The sequence below is a fragment of the Chelonia mydas genome, chromosome 5 (assembly GCF_015237465.2).
Source record: "Chelonia mydas isolate rCheMyd1 chromosome 5, rCheMyd1.pri.v2, whole genome shotgun sequence".
Classification (NCBI taxonomy): domain Eukaryota; kingdom Metazoa; phylum Chordata; order Testudines; family Cheloniidae; genus Chelonia; species Chelonia mydas.
The window spans coordinates 17,623,980-17,648,100 of record NC_051245.2 but is presented as its reverse complement, the minus strand read 5'-3'; the positions used below and the strand labels follow the sequence as shown (position 1 = coordinate 17,648,100).

Here is a 24,121-nt window from a genome sequence, read left to right as displayed (position 1 = left end):
AAGGGAGTGTTAACAACTTCCATACCTGGGTTAGGGCTAGAGTCTGACACCCTCACATTGAATAGTGCCTTACCCTCTGTGAGTAGTGTTACTGAAATTAAATGGAAGAAAATATTCAACCAGTATAAGGGAATTGGAGGCCCTTACTACACAGATACAGATATAGATATGGATATATCTTGGAATCTTAAAAAAATAACAGTAGTTTTATATAAATATTTCATATTTAAATACTGAAGTATTCTTTTCAATGTTAAGCTGTTACTGGCCATTGTTGAAAACAGGATACTGGGCTAGATGGACCACTGGTCTGATTCAGTATGGCATTAAAGCAGATGAGAAATAATTGTAATAATGCTTTGCATTGTTACCATCCCTTCCATCCTCAAATCCCAAAGCATTTTATAACGTCAGTTCTGAAAGTTCCCATGTGCAGTATGGGTGGTATTATTATCCCTAGTTTATAGTTGAGGAAATTGAAGCACAGATGTTAACATCCATATTTTCAAGAATGTCCATTTATTTGGGAGCATCAATTGTTCGGTGCCCAACCTGAGATAGCTAATGGATAATGCAACGATTTTGTCACAGGTATTTTTAGTAAAAGTCACGGAGAGGTCACGGGCAATAAACAAAAATTCACAGCCATGACCTATCTCATGACTTATATTATAAATACCCTGACTAAATAGGAGGTGAGGGAGGCGCCTGGGGGCCGCTGCTGTGGGGAGCAGCAGCTGCTCTGGCTGCCCCAGGGACCGCTGCATGCTGCGGGGATGCCAAAGTGGCTGGCTGCAGAGCTGCGCCAGTAACGGATGTTGTGGCAGGCTCTGTGGCCACCAGAGCAGCTGACCCGGAGCCAGCTGCTTGGGCGGTCCTGGGGTCAGCCACACTGGCCACTGCACAAGTCACGGAGTTTGTGGAAAGTCGTGGAATCCGTGATAGACACGGGGCCCTACTGATGGATTGATTGTGTAACATGCTGAGCATCCGCTGATCTAAATTGGATTTTAAGAACAATCAGCTCCTCACACAGTGGTTAGCATGTTCTAGCTATCTTAGTTACTTATATATCCCCAATTTCTGTAGTATCTAAGAATACCTTAGAATCTTTAATTGATAGGCCTGTAAATTAATCTTATTTAATGCAAGCGATTAATGCGAAACAAATTGCGACTATTTTTTTTAAATCTAGTGAATCAATCACAGTTTTAATTGCACTGTTAAACAATAATAGAATACCAATTAAAATTTATTATACATATTTTTACCTAACTGCACTCAAAAACAAAACAATGTAAAACTTAAGAGTCTACAAGTTTACTCAGTCCTACTTCTTGTTCAGCCAATCGCTAAGACAAACAAGTTTGGTTATATTTATGGGAGATACTGCTGCCTGCTTCTTATTTACAATGTCACTGAAAGTGAGAACAAGTGTTTGCATGGCACTGTTGTAGCCAGCAGTGCAAGGTATTTACGTGCCAGATATGCTAAACATTTGTATACACATTCATGCTTTCACCTGTATGCTCTAAAGGTTTTACTAATAATAATTCTAAATTTGTAAGTTGCACTTTCACAATAAAGAGATTACACCACAGTTCTTGTATGAGGTAAATTGAAAAATATTATTTTATCTTTTTTACAGTGCAAATATTTGTAATAAAAATAATAATATAAAGTGAGCACTGTACAATTTGTATTCTGTGCTGTAACTGAAATCAGTGTATTTGAAAATGTAGAAAAACATCTAAAATATGGCTAATTTAAATTGGTATTCTGTTCTTAACAGTGCAATTAAAACTGTGATTAATCACAATTTTTTTAATCGTGCAATTAATTGTGATTATATTTGTAATCGTTTGACAGCCCTATCCATATATTATCTTCACAACACAAGGTCACAGAGAAGTCTGTGGCAGACCCATGAATAAAACCCAACAACCCTGGCTCCTAGGGCTGTATTTTCAACAGAAGCCCATCATTCCTCTTCACCTTTATAGACACTCCACAGGGCTCCCACAAATGACATCATGTTTCAGGAAGTTGTGCTCTGGGCACTGTGTACTTGCAGGGTATTCTGCTGAGCAAAATGGGTGCAGTTTTCCATTAAAGAGAATGGTTTGACTCTTGCTGTAAGAATTTCTGTAATAATTGTAGGTTTCTGTTTGTTCTGTGTAGTGCATAGCACTATTTTTCTTAAAAATCCCAACATTATTGTAGCATCATCAAATAAAACATATAATGCTAGAGATCAAGGGCCAAACCCTGCAATTTTTTGCACATGCTAATCTCCAAAAGGGGAGTTTCTCCTTTGGTAAGACTGTATTAATTATTATTGATTATTAGTAGTATTAAAGTAGCGCCTCTGAGCCCTAGATATGGATCAGGACCGCATTGTGCTAAGCACTGCACAAACACAGAACACAAACACAGTCCCTGCTCCAAGGGGCTTACACTATAAGTGTAAGATAAGAGATAACAGATGGTTACAGACAGACAGGAGAGTACAAGTAAACAATGAGAGAATGGGACTGGGCCCTTCATAGCTAAGCACATACTTCACTGTGGATAAGGCATAGTTCCCAAAAAAACCCAAGGCTAAACCTAAAAATCTCTCTTTGCAGATGCTACTCCACCTCATAAAATGAGATCAAAATGTGGGAAAAGGTTTTTGGGGAAAATGACTATACAAAATGGTCCTGGGGTGCCAAGTATATTAGTTCTCAGTGATTCCATTGCAAATTCATTTACTTCTCAAATCAATATAGGTTTCATTCTAATTCACCCTCAGAATCTGTGTTCTTTCTGGCTCCTACAAGAATACCATTAACCATCACACAGTTGAGGTGTATTACAAGTGCAGTTAAGGTGAAAGTGACGTTTAATAGACAATGATGTGAAGGAAGGGAAAAATCCATCTTAACTCTCAGATCTCAGGCTGATTTTGCCCATTAGAAAAACTAAACTAAACTAAAAGCATCTTTTTCACATGTACCCTGAGCACATTAGACAGGGAATCATGTGAGCAACAAACAAGACCCCCACAACATCTTTATTACAGAATAGCTTTTCAATGTACAATTATAAATACTTATGAAACTGAGGCATAGCATAGTGCAATCTCCAATACACAACTCTGCTATTAACATCTCAGTTCTCACCTGTAATACCTGTATCACTCTTGCACCCATTCTTGTTACTCCATTTTACACCATTGCTGAATTAGACATTGGCTTTTTGCTGGAGCTATCCTCATTTATCGATTAAGGAAAGCTCACCAAATTTACTCTCACTTGTGATTTTAACAGAATTTGAACCTGTTTCTCCAGAGGGAAATGAAAGGTAAATGTGCTAATCTACTAGCCATATATTAGACAAGAAATTAGGATGATAAAGTTGTTGCAAGTAAGTTGGGATTGCATAAGCTACAATCAATATACTACCCTCCTAGCCAGAAAGGTGCTCTGTTATCAAGGTACTAAGCATGGTATATGAAGTTAGATAAATTACAATAGACAATCTCAGTCTTCATACTGGCTATTATTGTGAAGTATTGTATGCAAAACCATAAGAATGATTTGTGAGACACTAATAAAAACCTTGTGCAGCTTTAGGACCATGAACACCCTGATATCAGTAGTGGGCTGCTTAAGTCATCTTAGTCATTTTCACCTACCTGTTGATGCTTTCCCTGGAGAAGTAGACAGTGTATGCCAGGATATTCCCTTTAGTTTCTGCAGGTGGGCGCCAACTGAGACGGACAAATCGACTGGAGACCAAAACAGGGACCACATCTCGGGGAGCAGAGGGGAGGACACTGGAACTTGGGATAGCTGAAGGGGAAGGAGAGGAATCAATCAGAGAGGTTGGTGGAACAGGGGATTCAGGGCTGGTGGGAAGCAGTGTAGTTGGCACAACTGATGTGTTACAAAACAAAGGGCCAATGTGAAATGGAAGTGTGTGAATAAAATGAATGGGAGGGGAAAAAAAGAGAAAACTGACAGTAAAACCACACTTTAAAATATAACATTCTGTGCAAGCAATAATCCACAAAGTTCAACAGCAACAAACAGATATTAGATGAGCTACTGTCCTGCTAATGTTCAGAGCTTCTCTCTTACATGTATGATCACAAAAACTCACAAAAATTGCATTGCTCACACAGAGATCTTTAGTTATCTGACAAACAAAAAATTTTTAGCAACTCTTAAAAATCCATTTTCTACAAGAACCAACCTTATTGGACTGGGAAAGGCAGAAACTAAGAACTCTTCTATGAATTACTTAGTGGATGATTGCATCCAAGTTCAATACAATAAAAAGCAGAATGGAAACTCAGATTTCAGTTTTAATATTGGTACATCTGAGCATCTGTTTTTGAGTTTAAAAAAAAAAAGTCAAACACACCAGGTGCATAAACAGTAAAACGAGTAAATGGCTAGGTCAGGGTTTCAGGTTGTGAAATTTACAAAAGTATTTGTGTGTGTTGAACACTAAATGTTTGTCTTATAGGTTGCGGTTCCAGCTACATATTGTTTTAGCATGCAAACTCCATAACCAGCATCCACAATCATCTTTCTTCCTTTGTGACCTAATGTGAAATCCAATGCTTAATCTCACAGGCCGGTTGCTGTTACCACGGTCACAACTTCCTTAACTGTTGTCATGGAGAACCACAGCCACTCAAAGAATACCAGCATATTCTTATAACTTTTTGAATGATCCGTGTTTCTGGTAGTCATAAATATAAAGGGAAGGGTAAACCCCTTTAAAATCCCTCCTGGCCAGAGGAAAACTCCTCTCACCTGTAAAGGGTTAAGAAGCTAAAGGTAACCTCGCTGGCACCTGACCAAAATGACCAATGAGGAGACAAGATACTTTCAAAAGCTGGGAGGAGGGAGAGAAACAAAGGGTCTGTGGGTCTGTCTATATGCTGCTTTTGCCGGTGATAGACCAGGAATGGAGTCTTAGAACTTTTAGTAAGTAATCTAGCTAGGTATGTGTTAGATTATGATTTCTTTAAATGGCTGAGAAAAGAATTGTGCTGAATAGAATAACTATTTCTGTCTGTGTATCTTTTTTGTAACTTAAGGTTTTGCCTAGAGGGATTCTCTATGTTTTGAATCTAATTACCCTGTAAGGTATCTACCATCCTGATTTTACAGAGGGGATTTCTTTACTTCTATTTACTCCTATTTCTACTAAAAGTCTTCTTGTAAGAAAACTGAATGCTTTTTCATTGTTCTCAGATCCTAGGGTTTGGGTCTGTGGTCACCTATGCAAATTGGTGAGGCTTTTTACCAAACCTTGTCCAGGAAGTGGGGTGCAAGGTTTTGGGAAGTATTTTGGGGGGAAAGACGTTTCCAAACATCTCTTCCCGAGTAACCAGTATTTGTTTGGTGGTGGTAGCGGCCAATCCAAGGACAAAGGGTGGAATATTTTGTACCTTGGGGAACTTTTTGACCTAAGCTGGTAAAGATAAGCTTAGGAGGTTTTCATGCAGGTCCCCACATCTGTACCCTAGCGTTCAGAGTGGGGAAGGAACCTTGACACTGGTCAAGTGTCCAAAAGGTGTGGGTGGGGCCCAAAGGGAGTGATTGTTTATGGAGGATGCAAGCTTAGTGGGGAAGTCCCCTTGGTGTGATGTGCTAGGGGTGGAGTTTTCCTCTGCGCATTTATTATTGGTTTTGGTTTTGTTGTGTTGTTATTTTAAATACTATCAAATGCCCACAGAGTAGCAGACAGGCACCTTTGATATGTTTTATAAACTTCAATGAGAAAAAAAAAAAAAAGCTGGCTCACCGTAGTATCGCACAAAATAAGCAGACCAGGAGTCTGACATAAGCCACTTAAAGAAACAGAATGCATCATTTAAAACCAGAAATTTGCCACTGATGGTGCACCTAAAGAAATTACTTTTTTCATAACTGTTCAGCTTTATTGGCCACGAAGCAATGAGCCCTATGGCTGTCCGCAACCTTTTTTTATTTTTTGGTGTGTGCTGTGAACAGTGTTATAGACATTAACTTACACTGGGCTGGTTAACAGTTCATGAACCGTATTATCTAAATCGCATATAAAGGATGGCTTGATGTGTTCATAAAAATGCAAAAAAAAAAAGTAATTTGCATAGAATATTAGATCAACCAATGAACTTATTTGCATGTCCTCATCCTCAAATTCTGGAACCCTTGCTATTAACGAGATGTCCAAAATATGGCCACATCTTTTGACTATTTTCATGAGAAGAAATACTCCTTTCTATTAAATACAATACTCAGTATGGTGGGGTCCATTAAAAAGTAGTAATGCTTGAAGGATAATTGTCCTCAGTGGAAGAATTGTGAGACCCATGGAATTTCTTTATGATATTCCTCATGCACTATCTGGTGGAAAAGAAAGGCCGTAGTCTTGACAGCTCTTGACACCTGGGGCTGATTAACTATTATTATTTTATTATTTGTTCTGTGGTAGTTGTATTTCCTAGAAGTCCCAGTCCTGAACAGGGCTGATTTGTGCTAGGAGCTGTACAAATGCACAACAACAAGTGAAATTCTCCACTCACATCTTACAGTGGTGCAACGCCATTTGTTGCAATGGAATGACAGCTGATTTGCAATACTAAGAGAGATTCTGACTTTTGGTCTAATTTGTATATCAACACCAATGCCACACGCCTTAATCAGGCCTATTAATGAATGCTAGACTGCATAAGTACATTATGGAAGCACCAAGAACCTTTCCTATGTTTTTAGTTGAATGATAAGATAGAAATGTTATTAAATTGACAGATTTTGTAAGATCAACCCCAACTTTGAGTAGGGTAATGAAAGTTCCGAGGGGAAACACATCAAGGTTGGGAGCTGGAGGGTCTACCCACTCCTTATTGCTTTCAGTAAATACTGTAGGGTTTGAAATATGCATTTTCTGCTAACTCCAGTAAAATCTATTTCACTTTTATGTTTGTTAGCAGCGAATAGTAAACATGTATTTATACTTATAATATAGAAATAACCTGTTAACTTGCCATTTATCTCAACAAGTAATATCCTAAAATCCTTTAAAGTTTCATATGAATATACTGGATAAAGTCGCTTGCGTCTGATCAGGGATGAATTTGTCCCATTTGTTCCCACTCTGTAAACAGTGGACATTTCTCTACTGTCTTGGCACCTAGAGTAATCATTTACTCCTATGTAAAGCGAGTGTAAAACACGACAGTTCTGAGTCACTTTGCACAGGCATAAATTAGTACACAAGATTCAGTGGAGACCATGGCAGCGGATGAACATAGGGCCACATTGTCAAGAGAGCTCAGTTCCCATTTAGGCACCTAAATAAACAGGCCAGATTATTAATCTGGCTGAACTCTTTTGAAACTCTGGCCCCAGTTGTGAGAACTGAACTCCTCTGAAAATTCTGGCCATAGGATCCATCCCTGCAGGACAAAAGTCCTGTGGGAAATGGGAGGTGTGTCGGAGTTAGGTGCACAGGCAGCTTTGACACAGGAAGTTCTTATGAATAGGGCATAGGCAGAACCATCTGTATATCACCAAACTATTTTATAGAAATTAAGGGCAACATTTTCTCTGATCTACCCTTTGCATTTGATCATGCCGCACCTTTAAGCAGGAAGATGTTGTCCGGCTGGCTGAGGGAAAGGGAACGGGGCTCTATGGGTGTGGAGGGGAGAGAACGTCAGAAGGTGTTGCAAAAGGGGGGAATGGGTCAGCATGGCCATGCTGACTCCTCCCCTGGAACCGGAAGGGTTGAAAGGGGACAAGCCCAGACAGGAAAAGCAGGGACAGGGAGGTGAGGGTGGGGGAGAATTCAAACACTGCGAAGCACAGATGGAGTGGGATTGTGGAGGTCAGTGGTAAGCCAGAGGTAGGATTCTCGCAAGAATGGTGGAAGGCTGGCCCCACAACCTGGTGCTGGTGGGGTGCTGGTGGAGCTCAGGGTGCCGTGTTTGATTACCAGTGGCAGCCCCCTAGGCAATAAGTATCAATTGTGGGGGGCTTGGTGGGGTGTGGGGTCCGTGCACTATTTGTCCCTCTGAGGATTTACATCGGGGAGATGGGGATGGACCTAGTGCGGTATTAAATGGGCCAGGGTAAGAATTGGGAGACTTGTCTGGGGGGCACGCCCTTGCAGGGAGGCTCATGGATTGCACAGCAGTTGTTGCAATGGCTTCTGGCATCCACAGGTGAGTGGTCTGGCCAGGGTGATAATGGATCCACAGAGAGGGCACGAGTTGGGGAGAGAGGCAATAGGAAGGTGGGGCAGACCCCCTGCACTGGTGGGGGAGCCCTCAATGGGGAGGAGGAGGAGAGATCCCCCAAAACCTTTCAGCTCTACCCCTGTCAAGGACGGTAACTACATGGGATGGAGTTGCAGTCCCAGTGCTAGTTGGGAGGCAACAGGGCAATGAGGGACAGTCAGTCCCGATATGGTTATGCTTGGGTGGCTGACCTGATGGGAGTCCACCCTCTCAGTACCACTAGGGATGAGAGGTGAATTTGTGGCTATATTATCACTGTTGCACAGGGAGGTGTCGGTGGATTGTAAACATGGAGTGAACAAGCAGAACAGAGAGATGCCCAAGCAGCTGAGAGTACCTAGACTGTGGGAAAATTGGAGAGGCTCTTCTATGCAGGTGTTACAGCAGAGCTTTACCCAGAGAGAAGCCCAGCTTTGTTTAAATATATGGATATAATCAGGTGGGCATACAATACATTCAAGGGCATGTTGTTTCATTATGATGAGCAGTTTAGATTGAGGGCGGCAACCCAAACATCAGACACTGTGGTTGGAATGGATGATGCTGCGGGGGCCTGATGCCCACACAGATAGTGGCCTGTTCATTCCACAGCAGGACTGGCAGGGGCCAGAGTCACGTAAGGTTATTTCCTGGGTGTTTAATGATAGCGATTGTCAAAGGGCATCCTCAACCGTCTTGAATCGCCTCTCTGCTATTACATTCACCAGTAGGCTAAACGGTTATCCAGATCCTTGTAGCGGTTTCTTAGTTTGAAAGTTTCTGGCGGGGTGGTTGCATACCAATGACCCCGGGGAGGATTCACATCATCCCACCACAGTTAACATACTTAGGGATCTTGTGCAGATCCTTGGCACCATATGTCGTAGTGGACTGGAGGCAGCCTTGTTCAGGGCAGCATTCTTGATAGCGTTTTTTTTGTTGGTGCTTTCAGTGAGCTAGTACCTGGGTAATGTAGGGACTCCATGGGAAGGGCGTTGGAACTGCATGATGTACACTGGCAGGGGCAAGCAGTGCTACTAAACTTGTGGAAGTCAAAGATGGATCAAGGAGGTCAGGGTGAATCTATTATCCTGTGGGAGGGTGGTGAGCCTGGGGTCTGCCCCATGGAGGCTTTGAGGGCCTACATGGCAATACGACTGGGGAAGGAGATGGGTGTACGGTGACAGGAGTCCCCTCACAACGTATCCATTTGTTATGGTGTTGAGACAGGGACTGATGAGGTTGGGGCTGCCAGCCCAGAAAGTTGGTTCCCATTCATTCAGAATCGTGGCAGCAAGTTTATTTGTACCAGAACAAAACTAGGAGCCAGTGAGTAAAGACCTCAAGAGGTCTTCTACTCCAGAACCCAGCACTCAAGGCAGGATTAAGTATTATCTAGACCATCCCTCACAAGTGTTTGTCTAACCTGCTCTTAAAAATCTCCAGTGATGGAGATTCCACAACCTCCCTAGGCAATTTATTCCAGTGCTTAATCACCCTGACAGTTAGGAAGTTTTTCCTAATGTCCAACTTAAACTGCCCTTGCTACAGTTTAAGCCCATCGCTTCTGGTTCATCCTCAGAGGTTAAAGATAACACTTTTTCTCTTGTAACAATCTTCTATGTACTTGAAACTGCAACGATGTCCCCTCTCAGTCTTCTCTTCTCCAGACTAAACAAACACAGTTTTTTCAATCTCCCCTCATAGGTCATGTTTTCTAGACCTTTAATCATTTTTGTTGCTCTTCTCTGGACTTTCTCCAGTTTGGCCACATCTTTCTTGAAATGTGGCACCCAGACCTGGTCACAATACTCCAGCTGAGGCCTAATCAGAAAAGAGGAGAATGATGTTTGCTTTTTTTGCAACAGTGTTACATTGTTGACTTATATTTAGCTTGTGATCCACTATGACCCCCAGATCCCTCTCTACAGTACTCCTTCCTAGGCAGTCATTTCCCATTTGGTATGTGTACAAGTGATTGTTCCCTCCTTAGTGGAGTACTTTGCATTTGTCCTTGTGGAATTTCATCCTATTTACTTCAGACCATTTCTCCAGTTTGTCCAGATAATTTTGAATTTTAATCCTATCCTCCAAAGCACTTGCAACCCCTCCCAACTTGGCATCATCTGCAAACTTTATAAGTGCACTTTCTATGCCATTATCTAAATCATTGATGAAGATATTAAACAGAACTGGACCAGAACTGACCCCTGTGGGACCCCACTCAATATGCCTTTCCAACTTGACTGTGAACCACTGATAACTACTCTTTGGGAACAATTTTCTAACCAATTATGCACCCACCTTACGGTAGCTCCATCTAGGTTGTATTTTCCTCATTTGTTTATGAGAACATCATGCGAGACAGTGTCAAAAGCTTTACTAAAGTCAAGATAGATCACGTCTACTGCTTCCCCCATCCTCAAGGCTTGTTACCCTGTCAAAGAAAGCTATTCGGTTGGTTTGACATGATTTGTTCTTGACAAAACCATGCTGTTACTTATCACCTTATTATCTTCTAGGTGTCTGCAAACTGATTGCTTAATTATTTGCTCCATTATCTTTCTGGGTACTGAAGTTAAATTGACTGGTCTGCAATTCCCTGGGTTGTCCTTATTCCCCTTTTTATAGATTGGCACTGTATTTGCCCTTTTCCAGTCCTCTGGAATCTCACCTGCCTTCCATGAACACAGAGCAACATGCTCTCTGTGGGAAGCAGCAGTGAGCAAGCAAAGCAACCAACCATATTCTGCACTAGCTGAATTTTCCAAGTGGACTTCACGTGCAGCCCTATGAAGAGAATATTGGGATTTGGGAACTATAGTGAGGTCTTGATCTAGATGGAAGAGTTGCAACCATCTAGCCAAAGCGTAATTGCTGCAAGCAGTGAAGGTGCTGTAGGAACAACAAATAAAATAAACCACCTGTCCACATTTCCACAGATTTAAAGCACAGACACGTCACCTCCCTCCTTCAGACAGCTCTACTAGTTTCACGCTCATTTCAGGATGCAATTAAAAATAATCCTCTGTGTTTAAACCTACCCAATGGACAGTCAACTGTAGCTCTTGGACTTCACTTTTCTACTCTACAAGCACCATTTCGATTTCCACAATCTCGCTATGTAACAGCCACCTTCTCTCCTGTCTTGCCATGTGGAACAGCCTTTCTGTATCTCTGTTTCTTCACCATTTCATGTATTTTCATGATCTTCATTTAAAACATCTTCCCATTCTTTTGATTATATCACTTACTTTGTCTCTCTGCTATTACATATCATTTAATTCTGGAATGCAGTTTGAGATACAGGTTGTGTGAAACAAATTTATTCAGCACATGTCTCTTTCTACCCTATATAGCACTTTCTCTCCCAATTGTTTCTGCCCTGCTCAAACTGAGTGGACGCAATATCTACCTTCAGATTAAAACTCTCATTTTGGAATGAAGTATGGTCAGTGGGCTAGCACATTTATTTGTTACCATGCCAACAACCTGGCTAATCTCATTTTTTTAATGTATTGGAGAGGGGAAAATGACAGTAAAGCTGTAAAGCATAAAAAGGGCTCATTGGCGAGAACGGCTCTTGTACTTAAAACCCATTAAGTAGGCAAATGAAAGGAATAACTACTAGCAATGATTAATTAAGGTAATAAAAACTCATTATGTAATCATAAATCGTGGACATGCATCAACCGCCATCTCATTTACTGTCACTTTAAATAGAAAAATATTAATTTCTGGAGTTTGTGAAATAATGATGTGTTAAATATTTTTCTTAACAAAAATAATGCTTCTGCTGTGAAAGCGTATTACTGTGTGAAAAAGTTACTTACCAGTGACAGGAAATGGCATATAATTGCAGATGTTAAAATTACTTGTCGACAAAACACAAAAAGTTCGATATGCAACATACTCAAACTTTACATAGAGATACAGGAGGCAATCACTCATAATTAGGGACAATTATGCCTATTGCAATTTAGTTATGATTTTTTTCTAGATCAGTGGCAACATTCTCTATGTCTTTATTACTAATAAAATGTACACCCCCTCACACAAAAGATAAAAACGGTTCAAATGAAATTCCAACAGTGGCCAGTAACAGCAAATCCAAAAAAATAATTAAAAAAAAAATCATGGCCCATATTTTCAGGAGTGACTAGCAATTCTGGGTGTCTCAATTTTTGGGTGAACACCATAATGGGGTCAGATTTTACAAAACTGCTGAGCACTTAGCTTCTGAAAATCAGGCCACTTAGGGTATGTCTACACTGCAAGTGGACACCCCCAGCTGGCCCGTACCAGCTGACTAGGGCTTGCAGGGCTTCGGCTAAGGGACTGCGGTGTAGGCATGGTGTAGGCGTTTGGGTTCGGGCTTCAGTCCAAGTGATGGGACTGTCCCACCCTTCAGGGTCCTAGAGCCCAAGCTCCAGTCTGCACCTGAACATCTACACTGCAGTTAAACAGCTCTGCAGCCCGAGCCCCAGGAGTCTGAGTCAGCTGGCACAGGCCAGGCACGGGTTTTTGTGTGTTTCAGTTGGGATATTTGAAAATAAAGGCACTCAGTATCACATTTTACACTTGGAAATCTTGTTTTTAATAACAGAATCATAGAAATGTAGGACTGTAAGAGACCTCGACAGGTCACCTAGTCCAGTCCCTGGCACTGAGGCAGGACTACGTCTTACTAGACCCTCCCTGACAGGTGTGTGTTGAAGTTGTTCTTAAAAGCCTACAATGACAGAGATTCCACATTCTCCCTAGGTAATTTCTTTCAGTGCTTAACTACCGTTACAATAGGAAGTTTTTCCTAATCACAGAATCTCAGTGTTGGAAGGGACCTCAGAAGGTCATCTAGTCCAACCCCCTACTCAAAGCAGAACCAATCCCCAATTTTTGCCCCAGATCCCTAAATGGCCCCCTCAAGGATCGAACTCACAACCCTGGGTTTAGCAGGCCAATGCTCAAACCACTGAGCTATCCCTCCCCATCTAACCTAAGTCTCCCTCGCTGCAATTTTAAGTCCATTATTTCTTGTCCTGTCCTCAGTGAATAAGGAGCACAATTTATCACCCTTCTCTTTATAATATTTTTTTATGTACTTGAAGACTCGTATGTCCCCCCTCACTCTTCTATTTTCCAGACTAAACAAACCTAATTTTTTTTCAGTCTTTCTTGTAGGTCATGTTTTCTAGACCTTTAATCATTTTTGTTCCTGTCCTCTGGACTTGTAGTGTAGTGTCCAGAACTGGACTCAGTATTCCAGTTGAGGCTTTATCAGTGCTGAGTAGAGTGGAAGAATTATTTCTTGCATCTTTCTTATCACACTCCCACTAATGCATCCCAGAAGGATGTTCACTTTTTTGGCAGTGTCACACTGTTGGTTCATATTTAGCTTGTGAACCACAATAACCCCCAGATCCTTTTCTGCAGTATTCCCTCCTAAGAAGCCATTTCCCATTTTGTATTTGTGCAACTGATTATTACTTCCTAAGTGTTGTACTTTGCATTTGTCCTTATTGAATTTCATCCTATTTATTTCAGACCATTTCTTCAGTTTGTCAAGATCATTCTACATTCTACTTCCGTCCTCCAAAGTGTGTGCAGCTCCTCCCAGCTTGATATTGTCTGCAAACTTTATAAGTGCACTCTCTGTACCACAATCCAAATCACTTATGAAGATATTGAATAAAACTGGACCCAGGACAAATCGCAGCAGGGCCCAACTTAATATGCTCTTCTAGCTTCACTGTTCACTGTTCCAGAGACTTCAGTGAGACTCCTTGTGAGTGAACAGGTCTTTTTGTAGTATCAGGGCCAATCCTGAGAAGAGAAAAGGAGTAGTAGTTTCACCTTAGAGACTAACCAATTTATTTGAGCATAAGCTTTCGTGAGCTACAGCTCACTTCATCGGATGCATTCTTATGAAGTGAGCTGTAGCTCACGAAAGCTTATGCTCAAATAAATTGGTTAGTCTCTAAGGTGCCACTAGTACTCCTTTTCTTTTTGCGAATACAGACTAACACGGCTGCTACTCTGAAACCAATCCTGAGAAGGGTATCCCTGGTTATGTGGAGTCCCACAGAAGTCAAAAGAACTCTAGGCAGGCTCAAAGCTCTGTGCAGTAAGAGCCCTTTGGCGGATCGGGGCCTTAATTTGCACGATAGGATAAACAGGATGTGACCCCCTGCTGGGGTACCCAGAACTGAGAGTCATGGTATTACCCCTCTTAGTCTCAGCAAGTGAGAGCTTTGCTTCTGCTAAGCTATGTGTTAGCTCCCTGACACACCAGCTTGTCTGCCTTGCCAGCAAACCTCTCTGGACTCTGCCAGTCCAAATTTTGCCTAGCAGGTAGCCATCAGTGACCCCCAATTCTCGAGTTTCTCAGTGACACCCTTCTTTGCAGTGTACAGTCCCTCTAAATGTAGCAACCACAAAACCTTATCAAGTTTGCTGCTCATTTAAAGAGACAGTACACAGTCACTTATGACGTTAACTGGAGTTAACAAACACTGTATTTCAATCAAAGTACTGAGTTGGTTATGCTAAAAGTAAAATGAGTTTATTAACAAAAGGACAGAGGTTTAAGTGATATTTAGTGTAAGAAAGAAGGATGGAAATGGTTACAAATAAACCAAAAGTAAAAATATGCTTCCAAGACTAAAACTCAAATTAACAAACTAGAGTTTTTAGTTCAAAGAATTTTTCTCACCACAATCTTTCTTCCTTCACAGGTGGCTAAACCTTTAGCTAGGACCCAACACATAGAGCTCAAAGTGCTTGGTTTCTTTGACTCCTTACGTGAAGGATAATTTAGGGGTTCTCTCCCCCCAATCTTTATAGTCCATTAAATGTTTGTGATGGATTCTTTGAAAAGTAAGCCCAGACTAAGTTCTCTCTCCTGCTGGGGAATAGATGCCATGCTGTCTCCTTCCCCAGTTATTAGCTTGATAGCTTTGTTTACCTTATATGTAAATATACCTTCATTGTCTCTACCTGACGACCAGGCTGGTCAGACAAGCAAATATACGTTCCTTTTTTGAGGGCAGATTGGGTTTATGCATTGCTTGCCAAATATCTCTTAAAAACATAATTCTAGCACATCTTTATAACTCTTTGTACACACCTCATACATACACCACACAATGATTTTGGGACCAGTGTGTTACCAGTCTGCGTATGATACCTTACATGACATCTTTTAGATAAAGATTATGACAACAGTGTGTTAGGTGTGGTGAGTATGTTAGGCCTGACAAGAGTTGCTGACACAGTGTAGTGAAACACCAATGGACTTCTGCATCACATAAGAGTAACAGAGAGTAACTAGCTAGCTACCTAGCTTATATAGCTGCCGTCATTGTAATACTGTACCTGAGCAGGAAAGGGACGGGGTGAGGAATGACATGTTAGGATCTTGTGACTACTCAGCATGTGCACATCTTCATGGTCAATTTAAAGTGTTTTTAATCATTTATTATTGTTGTTATTGACTCACTTCCTATGGACATTGCAGGAAAAAATGGGAGTTAAGGAAGGAATTGAGAAAAAGGAGGGTAGTGATGAGTAGTTTTGAAGCATTACAATTGAAACCTATGAAAAGACGGAATTTTTTGATTCAAGTTTCTTTTGTTAGTTTATCACCAGCAAAAATTGCCATGACACAATATAATGGTGGTCATGGGTCACAATCTGATTTTTAAAACTTTTTGATGCAAGTTATTCTGAATATTCACATTCAGGGGTAGATCCTCAGCTGATATAAATCAGCATAGCTCTGTTGATATTTAAGTAATGATAATGGGCACATATTTAATGACATTCATCCAATGATCTCAAAGCTTTTTACAAATATAATGTGTCACCACACACCCTGTGACACATTATCATTGAAAAGATTTATTATATTAATTTTTCTGGTGGGTATAGAGAGAGTAACTTTTTTGAGGTCATACTATGTTTGAATGGAAGAGGATGAATTTCAATGTTACCTAATTAGTAATGGGTTTGAATTTTATCAAGGTGTAAATGGAGCAAAATGAAATCCATCCAAAATATTTATTTTAAATGTTTTAAATTTATAAATAGAACTGCTCCAGAGTAAAGACATCTACAGCATGCTCCCCTCACCCCTGCAATACTGCTCAGTAGTGGCTGAAAAGTTTTGAAATTCAAAGTTTTTCAGCAACACAAACAACAATAAATCTATCACATAAAGGTTTATGAAAAAATAATCGTATTTTACAATCAACTCTACTGCTGATATTCTAAACACATCCAACATCCAGATGCAGAAATATGATATTTCAGGCATGACATAAAAACATTAATCTATTCCTATTTCTGAGGCCTCAATGTTAAAAGGAAATGCTACCTAAGGAGAGTGTTAGCTCCAGGAACATTAAAACACATGATTACCGCTTATCACTGCACAAGAATCTATACATTGAGGAGGCTTTTGTGTACTACTGTGTTTGGAGAAGTACCCAAAATTTTCAAAACTAGTTTGACTGAACTTAAGTAAGGCCCAACTGTAATAGATACAGGTGAGGGGGGGGAAAGCAAGTTGCAGGCAAAGCCATTAGGTTTCTAGAAAGTGAGGCATCTTTCCATTAAAAAAAAAGTGTTAATATATATAATATCAGCTATCAGTTTTAACCCGCCCTTTCATATTTTAGAATTTATGTATATGTCATAGAATCATAGAATCTCAGGGTTGGAAGGGACCTCAGGAGGTCATCTAGTCCAACACCCTGCTCAAAGCAGGACCGATCCCCAATTAAATCATCCCAGCCAGGGCTTTGTCAAGCCTGACCTTAAAAACCTCTAAGGAAGGAGATTCCACCACTTCCCTAGGTAATGCATTCCAGTGCTTCACCACCCTCTTAGTGAAGAAGTTTTTCCTAATATCCAACCTAAACCTCCCCCACTGCAACTTGACACCATTACTCCTTGTTCTGTCATCAGCTACCACTGAGAACAGTCTAGATCCATCCTCTTTGGAACCCCCTTTCAGGTAGCTGAAAGCAGCTATCAAATCCCCCCTCATTCTTCTCTTCCATAGACTAAACATCCCCAGTTCCCTCAGCCTCTCCTCATAACTCATGTGTTCCAGTTCCCTAATCATTTTTGTTGCCCTCCGCTGGACTCTTTCCAATTTTCCCACATCCTTCTTGTAGTGTGGGGCCCAAAACTGGACACAGTACTCCAGATGAGGCCTCACCAGTGTCGAATAGAGGAGAACAATCACGTCCCTCAATCTGCTGGCAATGCCCCTACTTATACATCCCAAAATGTCATTGGCCTTCTTGGCAAAGAATTGGTTGTGTCTTAGTTTCACAGAATTCCTGTTTATTTTAAATATGAAATGTGTCTTTAAATCTCCAAACTCCAGGCAACTCAGAAAGTTAGGGGATAGCTTTAGTTCTACATCCATTTATATTATCATGCCTGACACAAAGAGTTTATAGCCTAATTTGACTTTACAATTGCAATAGTACTAATATGACTTCATTATTTAACAATTCATGCTGTGATCCTAAGATGGAACGAGCTGTATTATTGTTCTCATGCAATGCCATTCATTCAGAGATCACAAAGCATGTTGGATATATCAGTAAGCCACTACTTATATGAGGCAGGTGAATTTCACACATCACTTAAGAGACATGTTCAGTGTTGCACAGTAAATCAGCAAGAGTAAGAAATGAGGACCAATGATGACTCCCAGTTTTTGCTTAAGTCATTAGACAATTCTCACTTTTAAGATACTGTAGATAAATTTTAACCTGGATTCTAATAGCTAGAAAGAAAGCAGATAGGAAAATACTAATGATTTAGGGTCTCATAAGTATATTAGATTAGTCCTGAAGGATCACTAGTTATGATTAGCTGAAATATTACTCTTCTCTGGATGTAAAACTCCCATTTATCTTCAGTGGGATAAAAGGTAGCATTTGGCTCTGACATTTTAAAGGAGAAATGTTCATCCAGCCTATGAATTGTGCTCCATATTTTCAAAGTGCTAAGTGCATGCACATGTTTACACTTGCCCAATGTGGGTGCAAATATGTAATATGCAGCTCAGTTTAGGTTGAGTATATGCCAAAGTGTGAGTAAATATCAGCATATCCTTCTTTTAAAATGTTAGCCTGTGGCGATGATGTTAAAGCAGTGAGTAAAAGATTGGTTTTGATTGCCACACAAACTTCACCTACTTTTGCATTTGAATGGAAATGTGTTATTTCTTGGGTCCATAATGATGTCCTTAGAACTAAGTGGTGCAGTGCTAATTTTTACTATGCCTCCTGTGTGACATTAGGGGACCTGTAATAAACACATTATTTATGGGCCCATGCTAATAATGCCTGAAGTTACTGAAAAATGGAAAGACTGAGGAATTCACACAGCACCTCTCAGGATCAGACCCAAAGCTCTTTTAAAAAAGAAAAAAAAAACAGAAAAAGGAAGCTGTACGAGATTTTTGATAGATCTACCCTGTGCTATAATAACCAGACCAAAATTGAACCATGCACTGCTTTCTCTTCTCCTCCAGCTTCTTTTTCTTAAACACAGAAAACAGAGAAGTACATAAGACTAATAGTTTAATTGCTAAGTTGTGATAGAGTGGAGGAAGGAGGCTAGTTATCTGCTAAGTGGCTGTACTCTAAAACTAGTAAACAGGGACACCTCTGCAGAGATCAATCTGTGCATTTGCTCCCACTCTTTAGCACAGATCTTACTAGGATTACATGCAGAGAAATTTTGCTAGTGCTCGGAGGGTTCTTATGAAGAGACACCAGATTTGCCCTCTCAGGGCTTGTGGAGGCACTGCACCCCATTGGCGTGTTGCTGTGTGCAACTCTGTAACAATGTTGAAAAGGCAGCTGCCAGGGAGCAATTGGAGTTAGGCTAAAATAGAGGTATGCTGGGAGCGTGGACTAGCAGTAGCCATTGTTCCAACCCAGAGACCTGAATAATGGGTGCATAAAGACAGTAGAATGTGCCCATGTGTTTGCTGCTCATGGTGAGGTTGAATTCCATCCCCACCAGTCCACATTTAGTGACTTCCACAAAGCCAGGTCATTTTGGTTTGTCTTGGGGAGAACAGACTTCCACCAATGACTGTTTCAGTGCTAGAGTATTAGTCATTCAGGCATCCATTGTTACTTTAGTTACAGCTGAGTAGGCAGCTCTGTTTAAGGAAACTCATCGTCTCCTTAAATTAGTGAGAGTGTGAGGACATGCTGAAGATCTGTGGGAAACAGGGACTTTAGTTTTGTCAGACATCACAATTATGTCAGAGTCAGCAGTCAGGGGAATGAATTGCAAGGAAAACTTCTCCATCAGGGGTTATGCCATAGGGTGCACACCCAAGTTGGATACCATCTAGCTGCATTTTAGGTTTGCTACAGAATCACCCATGAAGCTACTGTGAGATGATGTGCAATCCCACAAGGATCACCAAGTCCACATTCATAGGTCAACATACAATGGGGATGATGCAGGCATTTTCCCGACACACCCCTCTCCCAGCTGAGGTTCCATAGGGCTTTCATCCTCTCCCATCCCTCTGCAGTAGGTTTTAAAGGACTAAAAGGGAACATGGCAGACAAAGGGAGCACTAAGGCAAATAGGCTGGGCATACCACAGAGACTGGGATGTGGCCACAGGAAATGATGGCATAGATGTGGTTTGGGTAAGGTTATGCATTGCCCTGCAGGTGTGGACAAGAAATTTGAATGTGATGAAGTAAGAGACACAATGCCCATGGAGGAAATCAAGTTATGCAGTCCACAATGTGGAAGAAGATAACATTAATAGTGGTCTTTTGCACAGCCTGAAGGAGAGGGTAAACCCAGACAGGAGACGGCTACAGTAATTAATGCAGGAACAGCCAAGGATAGTGTTCTGTAAATTACAGAAAATAACAATTTGGCTAGTTAAGGGTTTTAGCAGTGCAGACTGCGAGCCAGATATTGAAGATTCAGAGGGATAAGAAATTACAAGATAGCAGAAAGACAGAAAAGAGGGGAGAGAAGAGTCAAAAGGCTAAGGAAAAATACTGGACTGGTCAATGGAGTTTAGGAAAGGAAGCAGAGGAGAGACTGGGAGCAGTATGTAGTTCTTGAGGGCTCTTCATTGCCAACATTTACGTGGTCTAGCTGGCATCATTCATGTAAATTGTGAATGTCTGTAAAAGGTTTGTCTCTACATATTATTTACTCTGGGGGGAATTCTGTGTCACTGCATGTGCGCAGAATTCATGTCCCCCACAGATTTCTTTGCTTCCCTGCAGAAAAATGCAAGAGCAGTCACGCACCATTCCCTAGCTTCGCAGGTACACTGTTTCAGGCACCCAGAGCAGCTGGTGGAGAGGTAAATCAATGCGGGGTTGGGGACACCCCAGACAATGGCTCCTACCCTGAGCTGGGATCAGCTGCTAGTCCCATCTGGGCTGGAGGCAGGAGACGGTGGGACTTCCTCTTCCCCTGCAAGGAGTAGCTGAAGCTGTGTAAAACCCACCCCCAGAAACCTCCCCACAGCTGCAGGAAGCTCAGCATCCTCCCCTGCTTCCTGCCCCCATCGCTCCTCAGTAGCAGGGGGAAGGGTCACTGCACGGGAGCTGCTCCTCAATCCTCCCAACTCCCCTTGCATCCAGACCTCCTATACCCAGACATCCCTACAAAGCCTCACCTCTTGCACCCAGAATCAACCTAGTCCTCCGTACCCGAACCCCACCCCACTGAACCTCAACCCCTGCATCTGAAGCCCCTGGACCCAGACAACCCTCCACTGAGCTCCCTGACCTCAAACCCCAACCCTGATGAGTCCCACCCTGCACCACCCTGAGCCCCCATATCCAAAACTCCATGCCACTGACCTCCAACTAGCTGCATCCAGAGCCCCAGACCACCAAGCCCCACTCCCCAGCACCAAGACCCCTCCGCTGAGCCCCAACCACCTTCACCTGGAAGCCCCTGAAAGTCCCATTGCCCCTGGAATCTCCCCAATGAGCCTCTGTGCATCCAGATCTCCCACACCGAGACCTCCCACTGAGCTGCCTGCACCCAGATTGTCTCATACAGAATCCTCTCACCCCACACCTGGATCACCTCACACTGAGCCCCACCCCATTTGAATCCTCCCTGGTTGAGGCTGCCTGCCCACACCTGGTGTGCCTGGTGCAGAGGGGCAGAGCCCCAGGGTGTTTTTGGGGCAGGCCCAGGCCTTGTGCTGTGTCAAGGTTGGGTTCAGCCTCACCACTGTGTCCGTGTCCCAGGGGTGAGGGTGTTGCAGGGTGATCTCCCACCTTTGTGCAGTCAGTGGACTGTGCTCCCCACTGCCATGCTGGAGCCTCTGCATTTATTTATTGACAAATAAAACTTGCAGAATTTTAAAATATTGTGCGCAGAATTTTTAATTTTTTGGTGAAGAATGCCCTCAGGAGTAACATATGTAATCAATGCAATGGAATTTTGCCAACAAAATGCTAAGTAGGCACATCCCTTTTACAACCATATGTGCATGAAAAACATCTTTTCTATATTATTTAGAAAATCTAGCAATTACAAGACCCTGTAAAGTTGAATTAACCCTGGGTGATCATGGCCACTGGTTATTTTGAATGGCTAAATAAAATGTAGTTAGTGGATGATCAAATTAAGGAAGATATTATTACATGAATCACAGTTGCTAATTTGCTGCTACACAGGTGGAACAATACAGGACATATGTATCATTTATTTAAATCTGTCGTGAGACACAAGCAGAGGGCTGTGACAAGGATCTAAGCAGCAGCACTACAGCGTGGGGTGGGGGAGAAAGACAGAGAAAGCACCCTTATGGATAATATTATTTTCTTCGTTGTAATAAAGTTCCTTGTTCACTGTTAGAAAAAGTGAGTTTTCTGTGATTCTTTACCATTTTCACCTGACAGCAATTCTGTCCAAAAACTAGTGTGACAAAGTTCCTCCTCTACCTTGGTGGGTCTTGTGCTTATTGGCGGATTTGCTCGCCTTGGAGCTTCACGGCAGCCCTCAGTTTGGCCATTTTCCTGAACCCACAGTCCAGGTCGACTCCTCCTGTGTCTGACCAGGAGTTGGGAGGATTTGGGGGGATCCCGGGCCTCCCCTCTACTCCGGGTTCCAGCCCAGGACCCTGTGGAATGCAGCTGTCTAGAGTGCCTCCTGGAACAGCTATGTGACAGCTACACTCCCTGGGCTACTTCCCCATGGCCTCCTCCCAACACCTTCTTTATCCTCACCATAGGACCTTCCTCCTGGTGTCTGATAATGCTTGTACACCTCAGTCCTCCAACAGTCCGCGTTCTCACTCTCAGCTCCTAGCGCCTCTTGCTCCCAACTCCTCACACACACACACACCACAAACAGAAGTGAGCTCCTTTTTAAAACCTAGGTGCCCTAATTAGCCTGCCTTAATTGATTCTAGCAGCTTCTTGATTGGCTGCAGGTGTTCTAATCAGCCTTAATTGTCTCCAGAAGGTTCCTGATTGTTCTGGAACCTTCCCCAGAGAAAAGGGACCTACTTAGCCTGGGGCTAATATAGCTGCCTTCTATTACTCTCCTGTCACCATCTGGCCCGACCCTGTCACACTAGTCTGCTATTATTCTTTTTAGAAACATGCCATCTGTAGTTAATATTATCTACGTTTGTTTATTTTCCTTAAATACAATACTTTCTGAAATGTTTTTATTTACACATTCAAATCCTTTTTAGACACAGTTGTGAGGAGTTTCTCTTTGGGTCTTTAATTATCAAAACACTGCAGTGGTACAGTTGGGAATGTTATACTATTTATAATGTTTTGTTTGAGGTATTTATATATTATATTATATATTTTTCTTCCCTTCTACAGCTGATTGTTGTTCATGTTTGCAGGGGGAAAAAACAATTGGAAATACAACCATAATGATTGCTTACTTCTGTGCAGTGACCAGATCTTCGTAATTAACTGACACCACACTGGAAACAAAATCAATGAACAAAAACACCAATGATCAGCTCACCAATTTCAAAAGAAGGACTATTACGTATACCCTCAATCCTGCAGCATTGGCTTCATAGCTCAGGTGACAGCCATCATAATCAATTGGTCAACAAGAAAAATTGTGGGGGAGAAAATAGTTTGTTGATTGTAAGAAATTCAATCACTCGCAAATATTTCCTTAGGAAATGCTGGCCAGTTAATCTAGTCAACCATCTTTGATTCATTGAACAATAGCTGCCTTTCACAGTAAAAGCAGAAATAAACAAAAGATTTGTTTCAAGTAGCCATGGGACTTCCAAATAAATTTCACAGCCAAATATCAACAGCGTTAAACAGAAAATGTAACTGTTATGTGTGTTCAGTTCAGCATACATAACATTGAGTGTATTTATTATTTCTACAGGTCATATTCAGCAATGCTTTGGAATGCTCAGTAAAATGATATTGTGGCTGGAATATCTACCTAACTGTTGCTGCTCCTCATGAGCTTACTATGCATTGTTATATTTTTTATTGATCACAATCATCATCCTTTCTGTGACTTTGCGCTATGTACAGGTGAGAAGAATCAGTAACACTGTAGGATCCAGGTGGGAATAGCCTAGCTTGTTTGCTGCTGCTAAATAAGCTGTCCTGTGGCTGACCAAATTGATGAAAATTATGATGCTTTGTCACCCATCCACAGCCATTCTGTGACTGATGTACAGCCATTGTTTGTAACTTTCATCTCTGTTTACGCATCGCTACTGAATTTGGCCTAGATACTACATTGGGTTTTGTAGCCATATAAGTCAGGCTTCATTTTGATGAAATGTTTCCCCTCCCCCTTCATTGTTTGAACAGTTCTA

The 24,121-nt window shown here is 41.7% G+C and overlaps 1 protein-coding gene across 2 annotated transcripts in view; it reads right to left on the bottom strand.

The window, feature by feature from the left end:
• The window catches only part of DCC (DCC netrin 1 receptor), a 928,337-nt gene that overhangs the window by 289,420 nt on the left and 614,796 nt on the right, over positions 1–24,121 (bottom strand). For both annotated transcript variants that reach the window (XM_037902678.2, XM_043547198.1), the window contains exon 8: positions 3,680–3,836. In XM_037902678.2, the coding sequence (XP_037758606.1) occupies positions 3,680–3,836 (157 nt within the window). The remainder of the gene's footprint in view (positions 1–3,679; positions 3,837–24,121) is intronic.